The following is a 21,909-nucleotide window of genomic DNA, read 5'->3' on the forward strand; positions in this document are numbered from 1 at the left end:
TGGGGTATTGATATCAGCCTTAGGATGGTTCGCTGTTAGTAGATCAGGCACTGATGTTTCAGGATGACCCTTCTTTCCTGATAGCCTCTTAGCAGCCTTGATAGGCAATATAGATTTCTGATCTATCTCTTTGTGCGCACTATATCCATTTGTTTGCTGAGATTCCGGGGGTTTGACGGGGTAGTGGAGGCTACGGGGTGATTATCAGAGGGCCCCACAGCAGGGGGGGTTCAGCATGTCTCTGTGTCAGCTTGTACAGAGAGTGTCTGGTGCACACTGTCTAGTCCACTAATCAATTGGTTTTCTGTTAAAGCTTTTTTTGATTAGGCCATTTCATGGACCATTTCTTATGTCCATATAGAACTAAATTCTTAGATTTGTGTCAGGCATCTTACAAATGGCATGAATAAAATGAAGGCTTATTGTGAAGGAAACACCATAGCATTTTTCTATTTTCATAGAAAACTTTTAATTGAAAAGCACCAGGCAGGCCAAGCACCTAATAGCTCAGAATATACTCTTTTACCATTGTCTGAAGAAACTTCTCTCATGTAGATAATATGTCTCTGTCACAACACACAACATTTTTTACATTGTTGAACAAACCTAAAATGTGAAGAAAGGAGATAAACCATGTTAGATATTATATAGTAACCAAACACATGCACATGTAGATGACAGCTTTTCACACTCTGGAAACTATACAGACTTCAAGTACCAAAGATGAGTGAGAGGGGGGCTACCATTACATAGGGCACTCATAGGGTTATTCTGTGTCAAATCAAATAAGGTTATTATCGTCTCAGACCTCGTCATATCATGAATGTGCCCCAAAAGCAAGCCATGGCCTGTAAACTATTTCTGTTCAAATCCTGTCAGTCATCCTGTCGTACAGAGATCTACAGTATGTGAAAAGCGCCAGAATTCTCCTTTAGGTTTTGGGACCTAAGCATCATGCAGACAAACTTTGAGCAAATTCTGAGATGGTGTGGCGACGATTTTCCTGGATTCTGTCTGAACTGACATGGAATGAGTCATATTCAGTATATAGAGTACAAAGTTACTCACACTGGGTGTACAGATATGCCCTCTATTCAGTGTGAATATCCTCACGGGTCCTCATAGATCTCTTTTCCTGTGTGCACTTTCTGGTGGGTTTTCAGATGGCCTAGCTGAATGAAAGTCTTGTCACATCGGGAGCAGGCGTAGCACCGCTCTCCTGTGTGGCTGCGCTCATGCATTTTTAGGCCGCTACCGGTAGTAAAACTCTTGTCACACAGAGCGCAGTGGTATGGCTTCTCTCCAGTGTGAATGCGCTGGTGCCGTTTGAGACTCCCCAACTGAGTGAATCTCTTGCCACACACATCACACTTGTGTGGCTTCTCTCCAGCATGAAGTCGCATGTGCACCTTGAGACATCCTTCCCTGAAGCTCTTGCCACACTGAATGCAGCGGTACGGTTTCTCCTCTTTGTGGGTGCGCAGGTGTCGCACGAGATCTCCCCGCTGGGTGAAACTCCTGCCACACTCTGTGCACTGATGTGGCTTATGTCCTGCATGGATGAACTGATGAGCTTTGAGACCACCTTTATGTCTAAAGCTCTTATTACACTGAGCACAGGTGTACGGCCTCTCTCCAGTGTGACTACGTATGTGTCTGCTGAGCTGTGCTTCTCGACAGAAAAACTTGCCACAGTGACAGCAGAGAAACACGTCTCCTGAATGAATGCGCTTATGCACGTTGAGCTGTCCCTTGTCTCTGAACGACTTGTCACACTGATTGCAATGGTATGGCCTCTCCCCGGAGTGAATGCGCTGGTGTCGTTTGAGATCTCCCGCCTGAACGAAACTCTTGCCACACTGAGCGCAGGAGTGGGGTCTTTCTCCTGTGTGGATGAGCTCGTGTTGCTTGAGTCTAGTCTTGGTGGCGAAACTCCTTTCACACTGAGAGCAAGAGAAAAGCTTTTGTTCTGTGTGAATGAGCTGGTGTGTGTCAAGATCTTTCTTTGCTTTAAAATTCTTGCCACACTCACTGCAGTGGTATGGCCTTTCCTCTGTGTGAACACTCCGGTGGCGTTTCAGGCTGTCCTCTCTGTTGAAGCTCTTGTCACACTCAGAGCAAGAGTATGGCTTTTCCCCTGTATGAATGGGCTGATGTTTTGTCAGATTTCGAAGATAAGTGAATCTCTTGTCACACTGGGTGCAGGAGTATGGCTTCTCTCTGGTGTGATTGTACTGGTGCCGTTGCATTTTTCGATATTCAGTGAAACTCTTGCCACACTCGGAGCAGGAGTATGGCTTCTTACCTTCAAAAGTAAAAAGACACATCTCAGCACCAACAAACAACTTGAGTTCTTCCATTACAATGTACATGTCACCACATTGAACCACACCTACATCCATGGACAATCAGGGGTGTGACGGTACACAAAAATCAAGGTGTGTATGTACTGTAGTTTTGGAATGAACACAACATGAAGCTAAGTTTACATACATGAGATGTCTTACTGGGTTTGGGCTGTTCTCCATCTCTGTTGTTCTTGTTCTTGCGTCTTCCTTGTGTTCTACTGCAGTCCACCAGCACCACCGATACTCTCCTTAATTGAGCTAGAACCAAAGGGTCTGTACAGTAAAGTTCTGCTTCAGAACAGAGGACTGGAGCTATGCCTGGTTGTTTCTCCTGTCCCTGAAATTCATGAAGAAAAGAGAGAAATACAAAATGCAGCTAGTCAACTGGCAAATTTGGTCAGTTTTGAATGTTTGAATGCTGGGAACAGACCTCGCAAATTTTAAGCCCAATTTTGAAAGGACACGTTTGTGATGATATTGGGAAAACTGAGGTAGTCAACGATAGTCGAGGTGTTCAGTCACAACAGGATGTGTGTAACAGATTTGAATCCTTTGCGATTTTTTCCATTGTTGTATCCAGATTCAGGCCTTGCTCACATTTAGCCAGGTAAAAAGAAATGTGCATATGTGAGGTGAAAATGATTTTTAGCCCATTGTTTTCAAAGATGCTATCCAAGAACACTGTGTGTTCTTATTATCTTGATCTTGACCGGTCCGTTCTATGGTCACCATGGTTGTAGTTATGATACTACCAACTTCCAATTGCAATTCCATTTGCACGTTTGATTGGGGGAAAAAACAACAACAACAAAAAAACAGGAGATCTATTCCCAGCTTTAGCATGTATGATCTGGTTTTACTCTTTCATCAGAATTTAATTATGATTTTTGTTAGCATGTCTGTTGATCAGATGTTTAGTTATAGTACCATTTTTGCATCGCAAATAATATGAATTTTACAAAACAAACTCACCTTTTCAGTTGAGATGATCGGTTCTATTCTGAGGTCAGTTCCCACTACAGGAAGGATTAAAAAGAAGTGTTTAAAGAAACAGCAGCAGCCATTTGCAAACTTGAAAGGATATGTTTCCTGTGCAGGTGGTTTCACTGTCTTTATGAAGGATACAAAACTACAGGTCTGATTTTCATGTAACATGGTGGAAGGGTGTAACATAAGCCAGCATTTTCACATCCACAGATTTATTGTATGATCCACTTGTCCATGCTGATGGCTTGTGACAGCCCGTAACTTGTGAAATGACGTCACTTCCTCGTAAGACATATGGCCCTTTCCATTAGACTCGTAAATCATTGTACACCCACCCGTACAACATGTACGAATGAGTTGCTAAAGGAACGCGTTTCTCTCGAGCCACGATGGGCATTAGAAGGAGGCTAATCATTGGTATTGTTTTGTGCTACATGTAGCCTCTAGCTAAACGGCTGGAAAACAAATTGTTACATTGTATTGCACGCACAGCAAGACCGTGCAATGTATGAATTGGTGACTGAATTGAAGCAGCAATGTAATCTTGTGTGTAAGAGCATTGCATCAACATTAAAATGACCAACACAGTACATATGCAAAAATACATGTCATCTCATCTCAACTATGGGCGCAGCCATGTTTGTCGTGAGGTCGTACGTCCACCTCGGGGTACCCTCAAGTACTCCGAGGTAAAGGGGGCGTGCCTGCGTGAAATGCCGCAAGAAAGCTGGGTAATTTACACTTTCCAACTCGGGCGACGGATTTACAAGTCTAATGGAAAGGGCCGTTTTGAGATACTGACTTAGGCTTTGGCAAGTGCCCTTCTAGTTTGAAGTTTTAGAGGTGTACAGTAGCCCCAATTGAGCCTAAATCATGGGCAAAGTGCAAAGTCTAACTTGAAGCTAAATAAATACCTATGCAAAATCTATTTTAAAATAAAAATATGTGGGTGAGCTCAATGCTCTCACACACCACACATTTGTTTAAAGGTGCTCTAAGCAGATGTTGGGTAACGTCACTTCTGTTGACTTTCAAACAAAACAGAGAGCTAGTTTGCTACTCCCCTGCAATTGAAACTCTCTTAAACGTGCATCTAATCGGTGATTGGCTGGAACAGTTTGTTTTTATGGTCCTGGACCAAGTTGTTTTTGTTGCTGTTTCTGGAGCCTGGGCTGTCAAAAGAAACAGTCCAAATGCTAATACATTTTTTCCATATTAATGTAAGTAATCAACTGGGGAAGTTTCATAGTGATATCTGCTAGTTATTTTTTTGACCCTATTCACCTGTGGTGCCTCGCTTTATATTCAACACATTGGACAAGAAATTGGCTTAATATCAAGAATTGCCCAAGGGATATCATCGGGCACCCTCTCTAATCTTATTGAGTTACCCCTTGACAGCAAGAAACAGCAAAAAAAAAAACTTTAACCGACAAAACCAGGTTCACCTAAATTATGATATTTGGCTGCCGGACTACTAGGCCTACTAGTAAATCACAGACTAGCGGTGCCTAAAGAATATTTTGCCGGATAGCGTGCCAGCGGTTTGTGGGAGTGAGGATACGAACAGAAAGCTGTGTAGGAGGGGAGCTGTCGAGCAGGGGCGCGTTTCTCAAAACCACAGCAACTTTGTTACTTGTAATGCAATTTCCTATTGCCAACTAGTTGCTAACAGGTTATAACTGGTTTTGGGAAACGCACCCAGGTGAGCTATCAACTAGAAGAGGTTCGACAAAATATAGGAACATTCTTACAATTCATTCAGAGACTGATTTAACGCAAAACGTGAATAGACAATGAAGTAATACCTAGGCCAGGGATTTTCAACCAGTGGTCCATGAGGACTTTGATAGTGGTAGTGACCATGGATTCAGTAATGTAGTTTCAATGTGGGAATCAGTATTTTTATTCAGTGGTGGTTAATTAGTCATTGTGGTCCCTGGTTCACAATCAGTTGAAAACCCCTGACCTAGGCTACAGCAGTTCTCTAACCACTTTAACCATTTACCGTCTATCATTTGCGGCAGGTCAGTGCAGGAAACGCTGCCTGCCGAATCCTCAACGAAATCCATAACTGGAACTGTTCGACGTGCCGCAAGAAACTCGCCAATGCAATTCAAAGGTTACACAACTTGAAACAGACTGAAATTTAAGCACAAAACATCCAGGCTACTCATCTTATTAGGTCGCAACGACTCTTCTTTCTTCTTCGTTGATTACTGGCAGTTTGCAATCATAAAGCATTACCGCCATCTACTGGACTAAATTCCAAGTACCTTGGGAGGAATAATAATACATGCGCACGACCAGTCTCTTTTAAAAGTCAAAAGAGTCAGTTTAGGGCATACTTCCTACATTTAAAACTCTAATTTAGGGAAATTAAACTGGATGGGAAAAAATATCCAAAGATGTTAAGACAGAAAAGAAAAAGGAATATAATTCGAAAACATTATAGGCAGGGCACACAGACACGTGTGCCGCTGTATGAAATACAATGCAAGACAATGGAGGCCTGCCATGTGGCTGGTTCAAAACAACTTGAACACAGAATTACATGACTCCTTTAACATCCATAACATTTTATATGATCAGTGTCTTGAAAGCCTGTTGGAAGCTTCTTTCTAAAAAAAAAAGAGCACTGTAAGTAATTATAAGCTATATAAAACATGGCTTTGTATATCTACTTTGTGGGATAGACAATATAACAAAACAAATATTATTATTTAATTAAATTATTTATACACGGGTGAAAGTCATTAAAAAATCCTGATGGGAGCAAGTGTGCGGACATTCCTTTTTTTTCCCCTTATGATTTATACACTGAAAATATCTTTGTGAGTCAAAGCACCAAGAAGGATCTACCTCCACATCAGAAAATAAATCATATGGTTTGTAGTAACACTGGTAGAAATGTCATGTTTTCATCACAAAATGCTTATATCAAAGCTTAACCCTTAGAAGTCAAAAATGACCCCAGTAGTTGTTTTTTTTTGCAATATCTTTGTCATTTTAAATTTGTATCATTTAATCTTCCATGTATTCCTCAAATAGGTTGTCTTTGTCTTGAGGCCATTTGGATTTGTATCTAATTGGATACAAAAATTGCATTTTTGTATCAGTACCACACTTTTCCATACGTGTGGTCAAAAATGACCCCAAGCATTTCCTATGGAATTTCAAAGGTTAACCCTTGGAACCTTTGATTTTTTATCAACTGTGACTGTCAGGTATACATTTACTGTCAAAATGAAACAACCATTTGATTGGATAATTCTTTAGCAGGGGTGGGAACTCCAGTACTATTCAATGCAACAGCAAGAAAAGTCACATGACGCTGCACATGACTCACAGGCAGTCATTTTGCTTCCTCATTCAGGGACTGTGCAGGTGTCTTGCAACACCATATTTTCCCTTGTGGAAATTGCATTTCTCAGTGCTTTTCTTCCAGTAAATCATCAAGAAAAAATATGAGCATGTTTTATTGATAAGTAAAGATGTATTATCAACACATTTTCATATCAATGTGAAACTGCATGCTGCCCTGATGCAACATTGTACCATAACAGACTTGCATATGGCCATACCAAATATACTAAGTAGGGAAGCACCTGTATGTGCATGAGTGTGCTTCATGAAGTTTTATAGAATGCCATCACTACGGTTGAGCATGTGCCCTGACTACCATAGCAACATTTATGGCTTTTTGGTGTTGCGGTGAAGCTGGAGACTTGCTAGCCTGTAGCCCCACGTTTGAGGCCTGACTTATCCCTCTATTTGCAGTGTAGGCCTACCCCCTGCGTTCTCTTTTGAGACAACTTGCTTACTAAACTTTCAGAAAGTTAGGTACATGTCTCAGAGGGAAAGTAGATGTTGTAATGTATGTATGCATGAGTGTGCATCAGTACGCATACATGAGCATGGGTGTAAGTGTGCCAACTCATGTGTGTGTATGTGTTTACCCGAGAATATTTGGGGAGATTTATGGAGCTTTTAACTAGTAAATCACAGTGATTGTGATGATTTCATGATCATTTGTATGTTTTGATCATTATAACTTCTTATTTGTAAAATTTGATTTTCATTCAGCACATGTTGCCTGCGGGCAACTGAGTAACTAAACAACTGAGTTTAAAATAAGATTTTTGTTAAGCATGAGACTTGTAATGCATTGAAATCCAGATAAATATTTTTGTGTTATTGATAAGTTATAAGGATAGGTGGTTTAAAATAATAAGTTATCTTTAATTCTTAAAAATAGGAATTATTTTATTTTTCACCGTTATGGTACAATGTTGCCTTGAGTCAACAAATCTTAAAAATATATAAAAAATACAAATATTATATAATATGTTATAATTAATATATATAATTATTGTTCTCATCATCATCATCATCATCATCAAATCAAATCATCATCTTTAACCAAAATGAAATAATTTTTTTAAAGTTCGCATTCATTCTAATTGGGGTCATTTTTGACCCCACTCATGGAAGAGTGTAGGTACTGGTAAGTCATGCATCTAAGGGTTAAGCATTGCATAGTGTACTGAAGGTGTGAATGCAGGAGAACTCACTCTAGCATAACTTCATGCAACCTATTTATGCGTTGATGAATTGAAAGCTCATGAAATGAAAATAACTGCAGGAGGCACTGTGATGACGCTGGATGCTGTGTGAACACACTACAATATTAAAATTGACAAGGGAAGGGATATGGCAAACGACACAGCCATGTATGTGTGTGTTTGTTATTAGAAAAAGGTTCCTTTGGCCTCAGAGGAACCGCCACTAGTCCTGGGATTGGGCCTAAAAAAAGGTCAATGAGTGAAGTGCACGCACATCTACAAAAATTAAACAGGTGCTGGGTATAAGGCTTGGTCGACAATTGAAAAATAAAAAGATACCCGCACACTGTTATAAGCTCCCAGAGTGGTTTATTAATAACGTTTTGACCAGAGGGATACCTGACGAAGACCTCTGGTCGAAAAGTTGTTAATATAGAACAGTTTGCGCGGGTATTTTTTTTTATTTTTCAATTGAGCCTAAAAAATCATGGATTTCCAAAATTTCAGTCTGATTTCAGGTTATGCATGCAAGGAAATTAAAGTTCTGTTCTGAGCCAGAATACTACTCATGCTTGGTCACAGGAAATGTTGATTTAAGTTTGGAACAGAATGTAAATGAGTTGGGCGGTTTCTTGTGGACACTTTTATAATCTCAATATAATAGGACCCAGGAAAACTTTTTTCACTTTGAACCCACTTGTCACAACATATTGTATATTTGTGACATAGAGAAGTAACATTAGTGCATGTGTGACATAAGTATAAGTATATATACTCTTTTGATCCCGTGAGGGAAATTTGGTCTCTGCATTTACCCCAATCCGTGATTAGTATCCCAATTAGTGAAACACACTCAGCATACAGTAATCCTGGCGCAGTGAGCTGCCTGCAACAACAGCGGCATTTTGGGGAGCAGTGAGGGGTTAGGTGCCGTGCTCAAGGGCACTTCAGCCGTGCCTATTGGTCGGGGTTCGAACCGGCAACCCTCCGGTTACACGTCCGAAGCGCTAACCAGTAGGCCACGACTGCCCAAATTAACGGGAGACCGCATGACAGCGGTGGTCACGTCATGAAGCAGGATTATGAAGCACGATTAGAACCTGCGACGCTGGCACAATGCTTCAAGTGCTTTGCATAGTGACGTCTAGTCTATTGTGCTACGGGAGCGCTTGCTTGTGGCAAATGCAATAGCTTGTGGCAAACTGGTTATTCGCCATATTCAACATGGCTCATGTCACCACTGTGAGAATGCATTTTTTTGCTATAATCCTTGGCTAGTACAGAAACAAAACTGTAAAGTTTGTTGTAAAGGCAGCAGACCAAATAAATTTTAAAAAGTTATATGTATAGTTCAACTGGGTAATTTAATACCAACGCAACAATTACATACAAACAGCCATGTATTTTCATGAAAATGCTTTATTGAGATTCTTAAGTAAACAGAATGATCTTTTAACAACAATGCATGATAAAACAACCAAATAACACACATTAGCCACAAAATATTTAAAGGAAGTAAATACTGACTAAAATGCAATCCAGAAATTATATTTGTACTATGTTGCTTTTGATATTAAGTAGTTTGCAAAGAACAGAAGAGATTGCCATATCTGGAAGAGAATCCTATGGCTGCATTTAGGCAAAAATAGCCCATTTGTGTTGCTCTGCCTCTGAGCTGACTCCTGCTCTCTGCCTCTAGCTGCACTGTCCGTGTGCCACACTGTTCAGAGGGCTGGAGAGGGCGAAGTGGCTCAGCTGACAGGTGTAGGTTGGGTAGATAAAACATAATCACATGAAGAAATTAAATGAAATATGCTAAAATATAAGATTGGTCAATCTGACATATGATAAACACATTTCATCAATGGTTATATCAAACAGTTGGGTAGATAAAACATAATCACATGAAGAAATTAAATGAAATATGCTAAAATATAAGATTGGTCAATGTATGTGCAGTATTTTTTTCAAATGAGGTTTAAATGTTTTACCCGCTGTCAGTTACGGTCAACTTTGTGCCTCCACCTAAGATGACAGCCCACAGTGAAACATGCTCGTACAAAAACCTCTGAGCTGCATGTCAATGTGTGTAATGAGACTTCATGCTTCAGTGACCATGACTTGTGTGACCAAAAGGGTGGAAATGGTCATCAACCTAACAGGAAGTAAGTTTAAACACATCACCTGACTCAGAATTACCTATCTCTAGAGTCTAGATGGTAATGAAAGCTGGACTGGTTCTGTTCATTGTAAGATCAGTTTATAACATCACATGTTTTTGTCTTAGCAGATCACTACTCTGAACCACTGTGAGTCTCTGATGAAGTGCAGCCATGACAGGCACAGTAATAAGTAGCTTCATCCTCAGCAGTCACTCCGTTGATGTGCATATATTTTTGACTTCCAGAACCAGAATATGTGAATCTGCTGGGTAGTCCGCTTGCTCTGGTGCTGTCTACCAATAAGAACTTCGGACTGCCATCCTTCTGCTGGTACCATGTTAATGCCCAGTCACGGGCAAAGGACCTTCACATTCTGCCCCAGTTGAACGCTTGCAGACTTGTCCTGGGTCAAGACAAGAGCCTCCAGACCTGAGGACACCATTCAACAATATAAATAACAACACTGAATCTAAATGCGATGCACAAACATTTACACCCTGATGAAGAGTAAGATTGTATACAGTAGATGCTCTCCTACCAATGATAGTGAATGCCAGAGCAGAGAGAGTGGCTGTGCTGAGGATCATGATGCTGAGCTCTGTAGCAGTGAGAGGAGAGTTTGTTCCCTTCAGTGTGTGAGACACGCTTCCTAACTTTAGAAAAATATGTTAATGTATTTTTTCAGGTTTCAGTTCTTCATTCTGTCATATTCTGTTTGCAGCTGTTTCAGCATATGGAAATGATGGGGTCTGAGGTTTTAAAATATTTGCATTCTTCTCCATGACAGTAAGTTGACAGAGTCCTGGGACCAGACTGTTAAGGAGATGAAGACCTCACTTAGATTATCATTTTGAGATTCAATGATCTAAACTAATAAGCTAAACTAAACTATCACTGCTATGTTTTCAGCAGGATGAAGTTGGTGATTGAGATGGACTGCATGAGGCGCTGGCTACAGGTGGGTTACATTCTAAAATGGCACCAGTAGATGGAGACAGTTTGCTATATTTTGCACCAAACTGCAATGGAGAAGTGGTGACGTACTATGAGGACAGCATACATTTCAGCTTTGACTCTTCACTCAGAACCAGTTGGTCAAATGGCTTGTATAGCAGGGTGTAGCAGCTTTCATTTAACTGTTTGCACTGAGGGGTTTATACCAAGTTACACCTTTTCTTTTTTTCAGTATGTGCTAGACAAGTTGATGAAGCACAGACATATTTATGTTGTCCCTTTTATTGATTGGCACAGTGAAAAATAATAGAATGAAGTTCTTCTGGAATAAAGATGACATATCATGCATATTTATGAAATCAGAATGTTTTATTGAGATGCATTTGTGAAGAGATTTTCAAAATAACATCAAGCAGTTCAAATCAACAAAACAACACTATGTAGCCTTTGGTAGAAGAACGCATAAGGTAGGATATAGCGAATGTCTGTGCATATGAATATGTGAGCATATAGCAGTAGCTAAGACAGTGTTGTGTGTGTGCAGCTTGGCTGACTCCTGCTCTCTGCCTCTAGCTGCACTGTCCGTGTGCCACACTCTTGGTCAGAGGGCTGGAGAGGGCGGAGTGGCTCAGCTGACAGGTGTAGGTGTGTCCAGAGCGCCAGCGTTCCGGCTGGACCGTCAGGACACTGCTGAGGGAGAAGGTGCCATCAGACTGGCGCTTAGACTCGCCCGTCTGGAAGTCAGTGCCCGCCACAGCTTTGCCCTCCTCTGACCAGGTCAGGGTGGCACCGTCAGGGTAGAAGCCCTGAGCCAGACACACCACCGTAGCCCTGTCCCCAGAGGAGAGGTCCTGGGAGGGGGCCAACAAGACCAGCTCAGGGGGAGTCGGAGGATGAGCTGGAGGTGGATAAACACATGATTACATTCAGTAAAAAAAAAAAACATAACAGTATTTTAATGGAATTCTGACATTAAATCAACAGTGCTCTGTTAGATGAGTTTAAATGAACAATTGAGTTTATTATATCCATTTATTTAAATGAATTTTCTTAATATTCGAACGTGACCTGAATTTTCTTAATATTCAAATGTACCTGAAGCTGTACTGATCTTTAGCAAATTCTATAAAAAAATGAATTTAAAAAAATGATTTTTTGAGAAAAATTATGAATGGTATTTATTGTAAAATTCTGATCTTGTTTACTGTATATTTTATTGAAATGTACATTTGTACATTTTTATTAATACTCAATACAAAGTGAGACATTTATTTTGGGACCACCATTTTGTATATTCCTATACAAAACCTTATATAGAAATGCAACAAATGTTTTGGAATGCATCAATAAATCAAAACTAGTTCATTTCATACTGTGTCAATTTGATACCTTGAACTGTTTTTATATGCTCAATTAAACAGATGTCTACATCAAATTTATTATAATAAAAAATATTGACAATTAACTCTAGATATATGAACAAAAAAAATATACAGTAAATATTCAACGTGTAATTCCTTTTTTCATGATGAACAATAGTTTACTCACCATCAGCCACTGTCAGCTTTGTGCCTCCTCCAAAGTAACTAATCCACAGTGAAACATGCCTGTACAAAAACCTCCGAGCTTCATATCACTGTGTGTAATGGGACTCCATGGTTCAATGATCGTCAGTTCAGAGATCATATATGGTCAAAAAAGGAGGAAATGGTCATTATCTGGACAGGAAGCTGCTTTCTTACTTATCCCCGGTCTGGCATAATATTCTCAGAGGTTTTTCAGGTTTTATTTTGATGTTAGAATGAGTGTTTAGGCCAAGAGGTTTTTGTACCAGTAGTTCAACTGACTGGAACACTGTGAGGCGAGCCAACACCAGCACAGTAGTAAACTGCCTCATCATCAGCCGTCACTCCGTTGATGTTCAGGTACTCAGTATAGCCATTATCAGTGTATGTGAACCTGCTGGGCAAACCGCTTGCCCTGGTGCCATCAGCAAGCAAGAACTTTGGAGCACTGCCTGGCGTCTGTTGGTACCAGGATAGTGTCCAGCCAGAATTGTCCTTAGTACACTGAATCTGAACATTTTGTCCCAGTTTTGAAGTTTGGGTCTTCTGCTGTGTCAGCACAATCGCCTTGACACCTGTAAATAATGCAACATAAAGAGTTTTACAATGCCTTAATAGTCTACTGCACTTTGCTGAACAGAATTGACTGAAAAAGAAATCCCCTCACCAGCAAGAGTAATAATAAGAGCAGTTAGAGAAGCAGTCTTCACAGCCATGACTAGTCTTCTGTGTTCTGACCATAAATGACAGAAGTGTCTTTTATGTTCCGTTGCATGCAGGACAGAAACTACCTCACTGTTCCTTATAAACATCTGAACGGAACAGTCCTGCCCCTCCTTACACACTTCACCTACCCCTCCTTACACACTTCACCACCCACACAAGACTTCAGTTTCACCCAGTTTCACCGAGTCAGATAAAAAAGGCCTCATTCAAAGGAGTGTGTGCAGAGCAGGCGATGACGTGTTTTTATGATTTGTGGGAAAAATGTCTCTTTGTCACAATTCAAAGTTAAAGGAGTATTAATATCTGTTAAACAACAACATTCAAAACTGCAAAAGCAGATACCAAATACAAAAATATTAATCAATGAAGTAGGTATCTTTCATGTTCTAGCCCGTCGGTGCTCACGGAGCAGGACCATAGAATCAACAGCAGGTCTTGGGCCACTTCAAAAGACTTAATCCAGAGAAAGACCGGAGCACACAAATAATTGAACCAAGCTTTAATGGTGCAAAAATATTAATTCTATGTGGTTATGCTTTGATTGTTATATATATTAATATAGATAATAAAAATGTCCAGGACTAAACTAAATAGTATTATGTATGGACAATTTGCATGTGAATGGGATTGAATTTACTCAGTCAAATTTAATTCATTGTCATTTAATGAACAGAACAAGACTAAAATAAAAACAATGTCAACCTTAGTAGTTTAATGCAATGTAATGGTTAATTAATTATAATGTTGCCATTGCAGATATATGCATTTAATCATATTTATGATAATCTCTCATGCAATATGGAAACTTGCTCTCAACATAATCCAGAACATCATGTTGTACTACCACAGAAACTGTGGTGAGAAGTTTTTAAAAAATGTTTTGTGTAGTTTCAGTTCTTCAACCTCTCTTGATCAGTGCAGCTGTCTCACTGGTTATGGAAATGACCTGATCGGAGGTGTTGAACCATGTCATGTCAGCACTTACAGATCTGAGAATAGACATGTTTCATTCTGTGTGGAACTACCCAAATTCAAACTATTTCCCTTGTGACCATCTTGGAACTGACTATTTTACAAGCTAGATTATGCACAGTACTATTTCTCTACAAGCTTTAAGACAGTATGTCCAAAAGTTTACCCCTGATTTTCAAGTGATTGAAGCATGGCTGATAACCACTGTTTTAGCACATGGCTTTAGACCAAAACTCCTTACCGCTGCTTTAAAGGAAACGTGTGTTCACAAGAGCACACTCTATCCAATTTCTTTCTATTTTACTCAAGCCAAATTATCGATTATAGATTTTCATAGTCAGTTAACACAGCAAGGCTTATATGAAGATGCAAGCAAGAGGCAAGCAGGTATCAGAGTTGGAGCTGGCACAACCTGGAACTTGCCCTGGTCTGTCTCTCTGGGAGATTCCTTCCTGGCTGCCTGCTCTCTCTATCACAGCAATTTGGCTCTTACAAATGCCTACGGTAACACCTTAGTTCAGGGAACACATGTTAACCATTAATACAACATGGATGGATCAAAATAGAGTTTATAGTCTCCTAATACACTTTCTGAATACGTGACTTATAGTGACAGAATAGCAACATATTAAGACAATTTATTAAATCAATATCAATAACCTTAGATCAAAGCCAACTAGTTGCTTATTAAGGATTTTCGAGGAATACCTAATTTACTCAGTAAGAATAAGGAGTTTTTGAACAAAGACCTAATAAATGTGTTATTATATTTAATAGAGACCTTATTTAGCCCTAATACATACACATATTGGTCATGTATTGATGACAACATGTGTTCCCCAAACTCGGGTGATACCAAGCCGACACTAACTAGATGTACCGCAGAGCGGTACAAAATATGACCGCCGCCCAGTCCAGCACATGTTTTCCACAAAAATAAGTCACGCTGAAAGGCATATATGATTCTAACTGTCTCACTGAATTGCATTATGCACACTCAATTCTCACTGGTATCTGCTAGACAACAAGTACCAAAACATGATTAGTTCATAGATTTCACATGTAATATACATTTTATACAACCCCACCCCCATCTTGCCTGTTCATAATTCTGAGAAATTCTTGAATTGTGTGCATGTGTGCGTGTACATGTTTATGTTTATGTGTGTGTGGGTGTGTGGGTGGGTGTGTGTGCGTGCATGTGTGTGTTTGCCTGTTTATGTGCCTGTGTGTGTGCATGTGCATGTGCATGCATGCGTATATATGTCTACTGTGTGAGTATGTGTCATACGTACTGTAGGATTACTGTGAATGTATGTGTGTGCGTGTGTATCTGTTTATGCACATGTGTGCATATGGAATGGGTTTACATGACCCCTGGAGGCAAACATATGTAAAAAATTGGTCATCCTAAGCCCTACGGTTCTTAAGATATTCACAGAAAACTGTTTCTGCCCTACCCTCCTTTCAGGGGGTCCAGTCCAGCGGGGGGGCTACAGATCAAAATGAAAAGCGATGGTTCCATGCTATCCATGTGGGGTTACATGCCCACCAAGTTTTGTGTACCCCGGTCTTTCAGTGTCCCGGGAATCCTTGTTGGTGTACTGTCACTAAATGTACACATACATTATTTTAAGTCCACGAAACTTGGCATGCATTCGGAGGTTGTCATAATGATCCTACACTTTCAATTTCGTGCAGTTTTGATCATGTCAGCCAGAGATATTGTGATGAAAACACCTAATGTTTTGCTTTTTCATTTTTAACTAGGTGGCGCTATACATGAAATAAGTGGTAATGGGATAGGTTGACATGCCCCCTTAAGACCAACATACAAAAAAAAGGTGGACCTCCTAGGCCCTACGGTTCTCGAGATATTTACAGAAAACTGTCTCCGGCCACCTACAGGCCAGTTGGTGTATAGTAACATAAATTAATGTATTGTGTGGCCCCCCATGAACGGAATTCCATGAAACTTGGCGTGCATTCAGAGGGTGTCATAATGATCCTACACTTCCAATTTCGTGCAGTTTTGACTATGTTAGGTCACAGATACCTGCGATTACAACACCTCATTTTTACTTTTTTGTGTTTAACTAGGTGGCGCTATACATGAGATGAGTGATTATGGAATGAGTTGACATGGCCCTTTGAGATCAACATACAAAAACTGTGTCTGCCCTACCCTCCTTTCGAGGTCCAGTCCAGCGGGGGGGCTACAGATCAAAACGAAAACAGGAGGTTCCATGCTATCCATGTGGGGTTACATGCCCACCAAGTTTCGTGTACCCCGGTCTTACAGTGTCCCGGGAATCCTTGACGGAAATTTGGACATGCGAAAAAAAAAAAAAAAAAATAAAAAATCTGACTAAACCGAAGCGGCGGTCATACAGTTTTTTCTGATTGCTTAAGCACATTTTTTGTAACTATGGCTTTTTTTGCAAAACTCTACACACAAATGGCAAAACCTCTCACCCAATCAGCAAAACATTGTAGTTCTCTTGCAAAAGCTAACACACCTTGCTTAACTCTTCACACCTTATTAAAAATGGTGTTTTTGTATCTAACAGTAAACACAAGCCATCACAATAGTAAGAACACAATGTGCCAACAACACACTGATGGTATGAATAAAAAGCACATCTGGCTTTTGCTTTCTCTGTGCACAAGGTAGACTATGTCAGTTTGAGGTCATACTTTTGTCATAGTTCTGTAAACATACAGGGATCCCAACTTCAAGTATTAGTGTTTATTTACACACATCAAAACAAACACAAGTGTGTTTTTCCAAGTCAAAACACAAAATAGCATTTCACTGAGACAAAACAAATCAGTCTACATCGGGTTAGTCTCTCTCAAAATTCTGTCTACATCACATGCAATGTCCTAGTCCAAGGCACCGGGAAAATATATTCTGGAATGGCGTATCCAGGCCTGACATGACAATATCCCCACATGTAGACTGTTTTTTCTCTGCTTTTCTCTTCTCACTCTTCCTGCTCCTCCATCGTTTTGCCATTGTACATTACCTGTGGCTTATTTATAGTGCTTAGGCTGATTGCAAAGTGAACTAATTATCTAAAACAGTTTTCACATGAGAAAGTGTGCCAGAGAGTTGGCAAAATAGTGTAAATAATAGCCATTGCCTACAGTTGTGCAAAGTGTGTGTTACAAAATTGTAAACTGAGTGCAAAGCAGTGTTTGTGCTTTTAGTTTTGCGAACTCAGTGAGTGGTTTTGCCATTTGTGTGTAGAGTTTTGCAAAAAAAGCCATATTTACAAAAAATGTGTTTAAGCATTCAGAAAAAACTGTAACTAGATGTACCGCATAGCGGTACAAAATATGACCGCCGCTCAGTCCTGTACATCCGTTCCGCGAAAATAAATCACACTTCAATTTGTCTCCATATTTTACTCCATCCCCCACTCTTGAAACTTTTGTGTATGCTTGTTTGGCATGCCTGAGTGTGTGTGTGCGGCTGCACAGAAAGTAGCCTACTGGTGCTGAAAAGGTGAATAGATTGTAGAATAGCCAAAGAAGATGTAGCATTGTTATAAAACCTTTAAAATCTCTAAACAATCACAAGTAGGGCAGTTAATCACAGTTCATCCATTGCAACTGGATTGATGAAAGGTCACTTACACCTGTAGGCTACATTGTATTTGGGAAAAAGCAAAAGGTATCAGCATAATGTTATTTATTTATTTATTTATTTATTTTTTTGTATTTATAAACAAAAACATCTCTATCAGTTCCATGCCGTTTTCAACAGCTATCAAAAACAAAGGTCATTTTTTTGGATGGATGGATTTTTTGTGAATGTTTCTTCTTCTACATAAGATTTTAGTCATCTTTAGTTCATGTAATACTTTATTGTTAATGCACAAATTAAGTAACAGTAGCCTAGTCTGAAACGAAATGCTGTTTTACATCTAACCAGTGGTGCAAATAACTGACATGTCCAAATGGGCCTTGATGAAATCGCGCCGCTAGACTGTTCATACATTTTAACGGGCCAAAGTTGAAGAAACTTTTGTCCGTTATTGTTAAGTGCAAATATAGGCTGATTCATGTTCCCTTGCATTGTGTAACTGAGGTCCATGGCTAGTCTGGCTTTCATCAGACCAAGCTCAATATTTTAAGAAATCAAAAAATAAATAGCGGGCAGATCAGGCTGGGTTCACCCAGCCTAGTCCATAGGCACCCGATATTGTTTAATTTTCCGATTGAGATATACACGCTCTGGCTATTCTAAATGCAAAAATGCATCAGGGAGTTATGACAAAACGGTAACTAACAAACTAGATCCTAATAGAAAGCTGTTAGCTTCCCTAAGCTCTGGTAGGATTATAAGGTAGGTCTATTTACAACATAAATTGTCAATAGGCTATGCTGGCTGGCGACACAAATAAAATCTCCTTTGGAAACCAATGGCTTACGCCTTACAGTATCAAGCGGACTTAAACTGCCATATCGTGGCGAAAAATTGTAATAACATTCAAGCAGCTCCATGAGTCAAGGAAAGCGCGAATGAAGTAGCCACTTCTAGATGGGACCCACTACACAGTAGCTTAAGGTGTGTTGCTAAAGCAGCCATAATGAAATGAAGGTGTCATTGTTTGGATACTTCACACACACGTGCTTTTTAATTTCACAAGACTACAACTACCAAGCTGTAATCAAAGCACATCGATTCCCCTCTCACACCATGCACGCGCAAACAAAATAAACAGGCGCCTCAGTCTCACGCATGTATAGGCAAAACTGTATCAGACCCGGTGTAACGTTGGTAAATCTTCCATTGCACAGAATGATTTTGTAGCACGTGCAATAAATGACAGTCGAAAGATACAAACAGTGCTGCTATCAATTTGCTTGGTATAACCGCATTTATAGTTTTCTACAAATGCAATCAATCAAATGCCTCCATCACTCAACTAACGCTAACGGTAAAATTACCTAGGTCCTTATTGATATTACAAGATTAACGTACCTGCAGTAAAAACCAAGCATGTCCGATAAACATCCTCAGATTTATTTCGCTTCAAGAAGAAATGGGAATTACACTTCATGTGAACATCGTCCTATCCTTATTAGATGTCCTTTCTGTAAATTACAGTCCTTGTAGGAAGCGTCCATTGTTTTTCCAACGCGCTTTAACTTCCAACAAAATTACGTCTCACTGCAGCGATCGCCATCTAGTGGACAAATGACTACTTATAAGCCAATACTGAAAAATGCAGCCATGATGATGATGAATATTTATTTTGGCTTTCTTTTAATCCAACTGAATTTGTAATTATGTATCGGCCGTTCTAATACTGATAGTATGTGGGTGCCTGTGTGTGTGCATGTGTATATGTGTGCACCGCCATTAGACCAATGAGTGTACAGTCACTAAATGTACACATAACCTAATTTTTTAGACCCCCATGGATGAAATTCTCTGAAACTTGGCATACCCCAGAGAATGCCAGGTCAATCATACACATAACATTTGGTGCAGTTGAACATCTTAACTGAAGATAGGGGCAATTAAAGCAGAATAATATTGCATTTTCATTTTTTTACCGGGGTGGGGGGGTGCAAATCACAAATGATTGATTATGAGCCAGGTTGATGTGGGCCCTTGAGACCAACATACCATAAAAAGATTCTTCATCCTCAGTGCCACGGTTCAGGTAGTTATTTAGGAAAAACTGTTTTTTTTTTTTTTTTTTTTCGGTTCGGGGGCCCAGCCGGGGTGGGGGATAGTGCTGGTGGTGGTCCCCTGGGGACAAAATTAAATTTTTCAGTAAAGTCTAGTGGGGCTACATACCCACCAAATTTCATATACCCCGGTGGTTGATTGTCCCGGATATCAATGACCAAAAAATTCAGGGAGTAGATGGCCGGAAAAAATCTTGAATTATGTGCATGTGTGCGTTTACAAATTTATGTTTATGTGTGTGGGTGTGTGTGTGTGTGTGTATGTGTCGTGCTTGTGTGTTTGCTTACGTATGTGTGTTTGTGCATGTGCATGCATGCGTGCATATGTCTCTACTGTGTGAGTATGTGTCATAAATTATGATTACTGTAAATGTATGTGTGTGTGTGTGTATCTGTTTATGCACATGTGTGCACATGGAATGGGTTAACATGACCCCCGGAGGCAAACATACGGAAAAAATTGGTCATCCTAGGCCCTACAGTTCTCAAGATATTCACAGAGAACTGTGTCTGCCCTACCCTCCTTTCGGGGGTCCAGTCCAGCCGGGGGCTACAGATCAAAAAAAGAAGAATGACGGTTCCATGCTATCCATGTGGGGGTACATGCCCACCAAGTTTTGTGTACCCCGGTCTTTCAGTGTCCTTGAATCCTTGTTGGTGTATGCGTCACTAAATGTACACATAAATTATTTTATTGTAAGGCCCCCATGAACGAAAGTACACAAAACTTGGCATGCATTCGGAGGGTGTCATAATGATGCTACACTTTTAATTTCGTGCAGTTTTGACCTTGTCAGCCAGAGATATTGTGATGAAAACACCTAATTTTTTGCTTTTAATTTTTAACTAGGTGGCTATACATGAAATAAGTGGTAATGGGATGGGTTGACATGCCCCTTAAGACCAACATACATAAAAAGGTGGACCTCCCAGGCCCTACGGTTATCGAGATATTCACAGAAAACTGTCTCCGGCCACCTACAGGCCAGTTGGTGTATAGTAACATAAATTAATTTATTGTGTGGCCCCATGAACGGAATTCCACAAAACTTGGCGTGCATACAGAGGGTGTCATAATGATCCTACAATTCCAATTTCGTGCAGTTTTGACTATGTTAGGTCACAGATACCTTCAATTACAACACCTCATTTTTACTTTTTTGTGTTTAACTAGGTGGCGCTATACATGAAATGAGTGGTTATGGAATGGGTTGACATGGCCCCTTGAGATCAACATACAAAAAAAAAAATGGTCCTCCTAAACCCTACGGTTTTCGAGATATTCACAGAAAACTGTGTCTGCCCTACCCTCCTTTCGGGGGGTCCAGTCCAGCGGGGGGGGCTACAGATCAAAACGAAAAACGATGGTTCCATGCTATCCATGTGGGGTTACATGCCCACCAAGTTTCGTGTACCCCGGTCTTTCAGTGTCCCGGGAATCATTGACGGAAATTTGGGCATGCGAAAAAAAAAAAAAAAAAAAAAAACTGACTAAACCTATATGAATACAAAGCCTCTGAGAAAATGAGGTGGAACTGAACTATCCCATTTATCCACTAGATGGCAGTAAACTCATGGTAGTCCTGTCTAATCTTTCTCTTATGGACTCTCATGTTTCATGCACTCCTTGTGCTCAGTAGCTACCACTGTGGGGATACTATACAAACACACACACAGACAAACACACACACACACACACACACACACAACACACACACACACACACAGATGGGAAAAGGGGCCCTGCCTTCATTGACCCTGGATTGAATATTGATTATTCTGTTGTTTAACATTTTATGTTACATTGATTATATTGGATGCAGCTTGAATATGTAAGTGTATGTGACTCCGACCTTTGACTTGTTTCTGTGTGTGTGTGTGTGTGTGTGTGTGTGTGTGTGTGTGTGTGTGTGTGTGTGAG

The 21,909-nt window shown here is 40.1% G+C and overlaps 2 protein-coding genes and 1 long non-coding RNA gene across 6 annotated transcripts; 1 reads left to right on the plus strand and 2 right to left on the minus strand.

Moving 5' to 3' along the window:
- Nucleotides 1–488: 488 nt before the first annotated feature.
- LOC125284129 (zinc finger protein 501-like) lies at nt 489–5,569 on the minus strand. 2 transcript variants are annotated; one of them, XM_048227913.1, is made up of 5 exons: nt 5,344–5,569; nt 3,321–3,364; nt 2,508–2,685; nt 1,069–2,305; nt 489–606 (listed from the first exon to the last, which is right to left on the minus strand). In XM_048227913.1, exons 1-4 carry the CDS (start codon nt 5,405–5,407, stop codon nt 1,110–1,112), a joined length of 1,482 nt encoding a protein of 493 aa, XP_048083870.1. In that variant the 5' UTR covers nt 5,408–5,569; the 3' UTR covers nt 489–606; nt 1,069–1,109. The 2 variants fall into 2 exon arrangements, with proteins under 2 accessions (XP_048083870.1, XP_048083869.1); XM_048227912.1 differs by having other exon boundaries at nt 489–2,305.
- Nucleotides 5,570–9,061: 3,492 nt separating this feature from the next.
- Nucleotides 9,062–10,500, plus strand: LOC125284299. Of its 3 annotated transcripts, XR_007191852.1 has the most exons (5): nt 9,063–9,142; nt 9,600–9,664; nt 9,902–10,065; nt 10,191–10,209; nt 10,308–10,500. It is a non-coding gene; the product is annotated as an uncharacterized LOC125284299 (long non-coding RNA). The 3 variants fall into 3 exon arrangements; XR_007191854.1 differs by lacking the exon at nt 9,600–9,664 and having other exon boundaries at nt 9,062–9,142; XR_007191853.1 differs by lacking the exon at nt 10,191–10,209.
- Nucleotides 10,501–11,366: 866 nt separating this feature from the next.
- LOC125284412 (immunoglobulin lambda-1 light chain-like) lies at nt 11,367–13,332 on the minus strand. The gene is made up of 4 exons (XM_048228348.1): nt 13,249–13,332; nt 12,864–13,156; nt 12,565–12,649; nt 11,367–11,914 (listed from the first exon to the last, which is right to left on the minus strand). The coding sequence occupies exons 1-4, from the start codon at nt 13,295–13,297 to the stop codon at nt 11,586–11,588; spliced, it is 756 nt and encodes a 251-aa protein (XP_048084305.1). The 5' UTR covers nt 13,298–13,332; the 3' UTR covers nt 11,367–11,585.
- Nucleotides 13,333–21,909: the final 8,577 nt, after the last annotated feature.

Source organism: Alosa alosa, chromosome 19 (genome assembly GCF_017589495.1).
Source record: "Alosa alosa isolate M-15738 ecotype Scorff River chromosome 19, AALO_Geno_1.1, whole genome shotgun sequence".
Classification (NCBI taxonomy): domain Eukaryota; kingdom Metazoa; phylum Chordata; class Actinopteri; order Clupeiformes; family Clupeidae; genus Alosa; species Alosa alosa.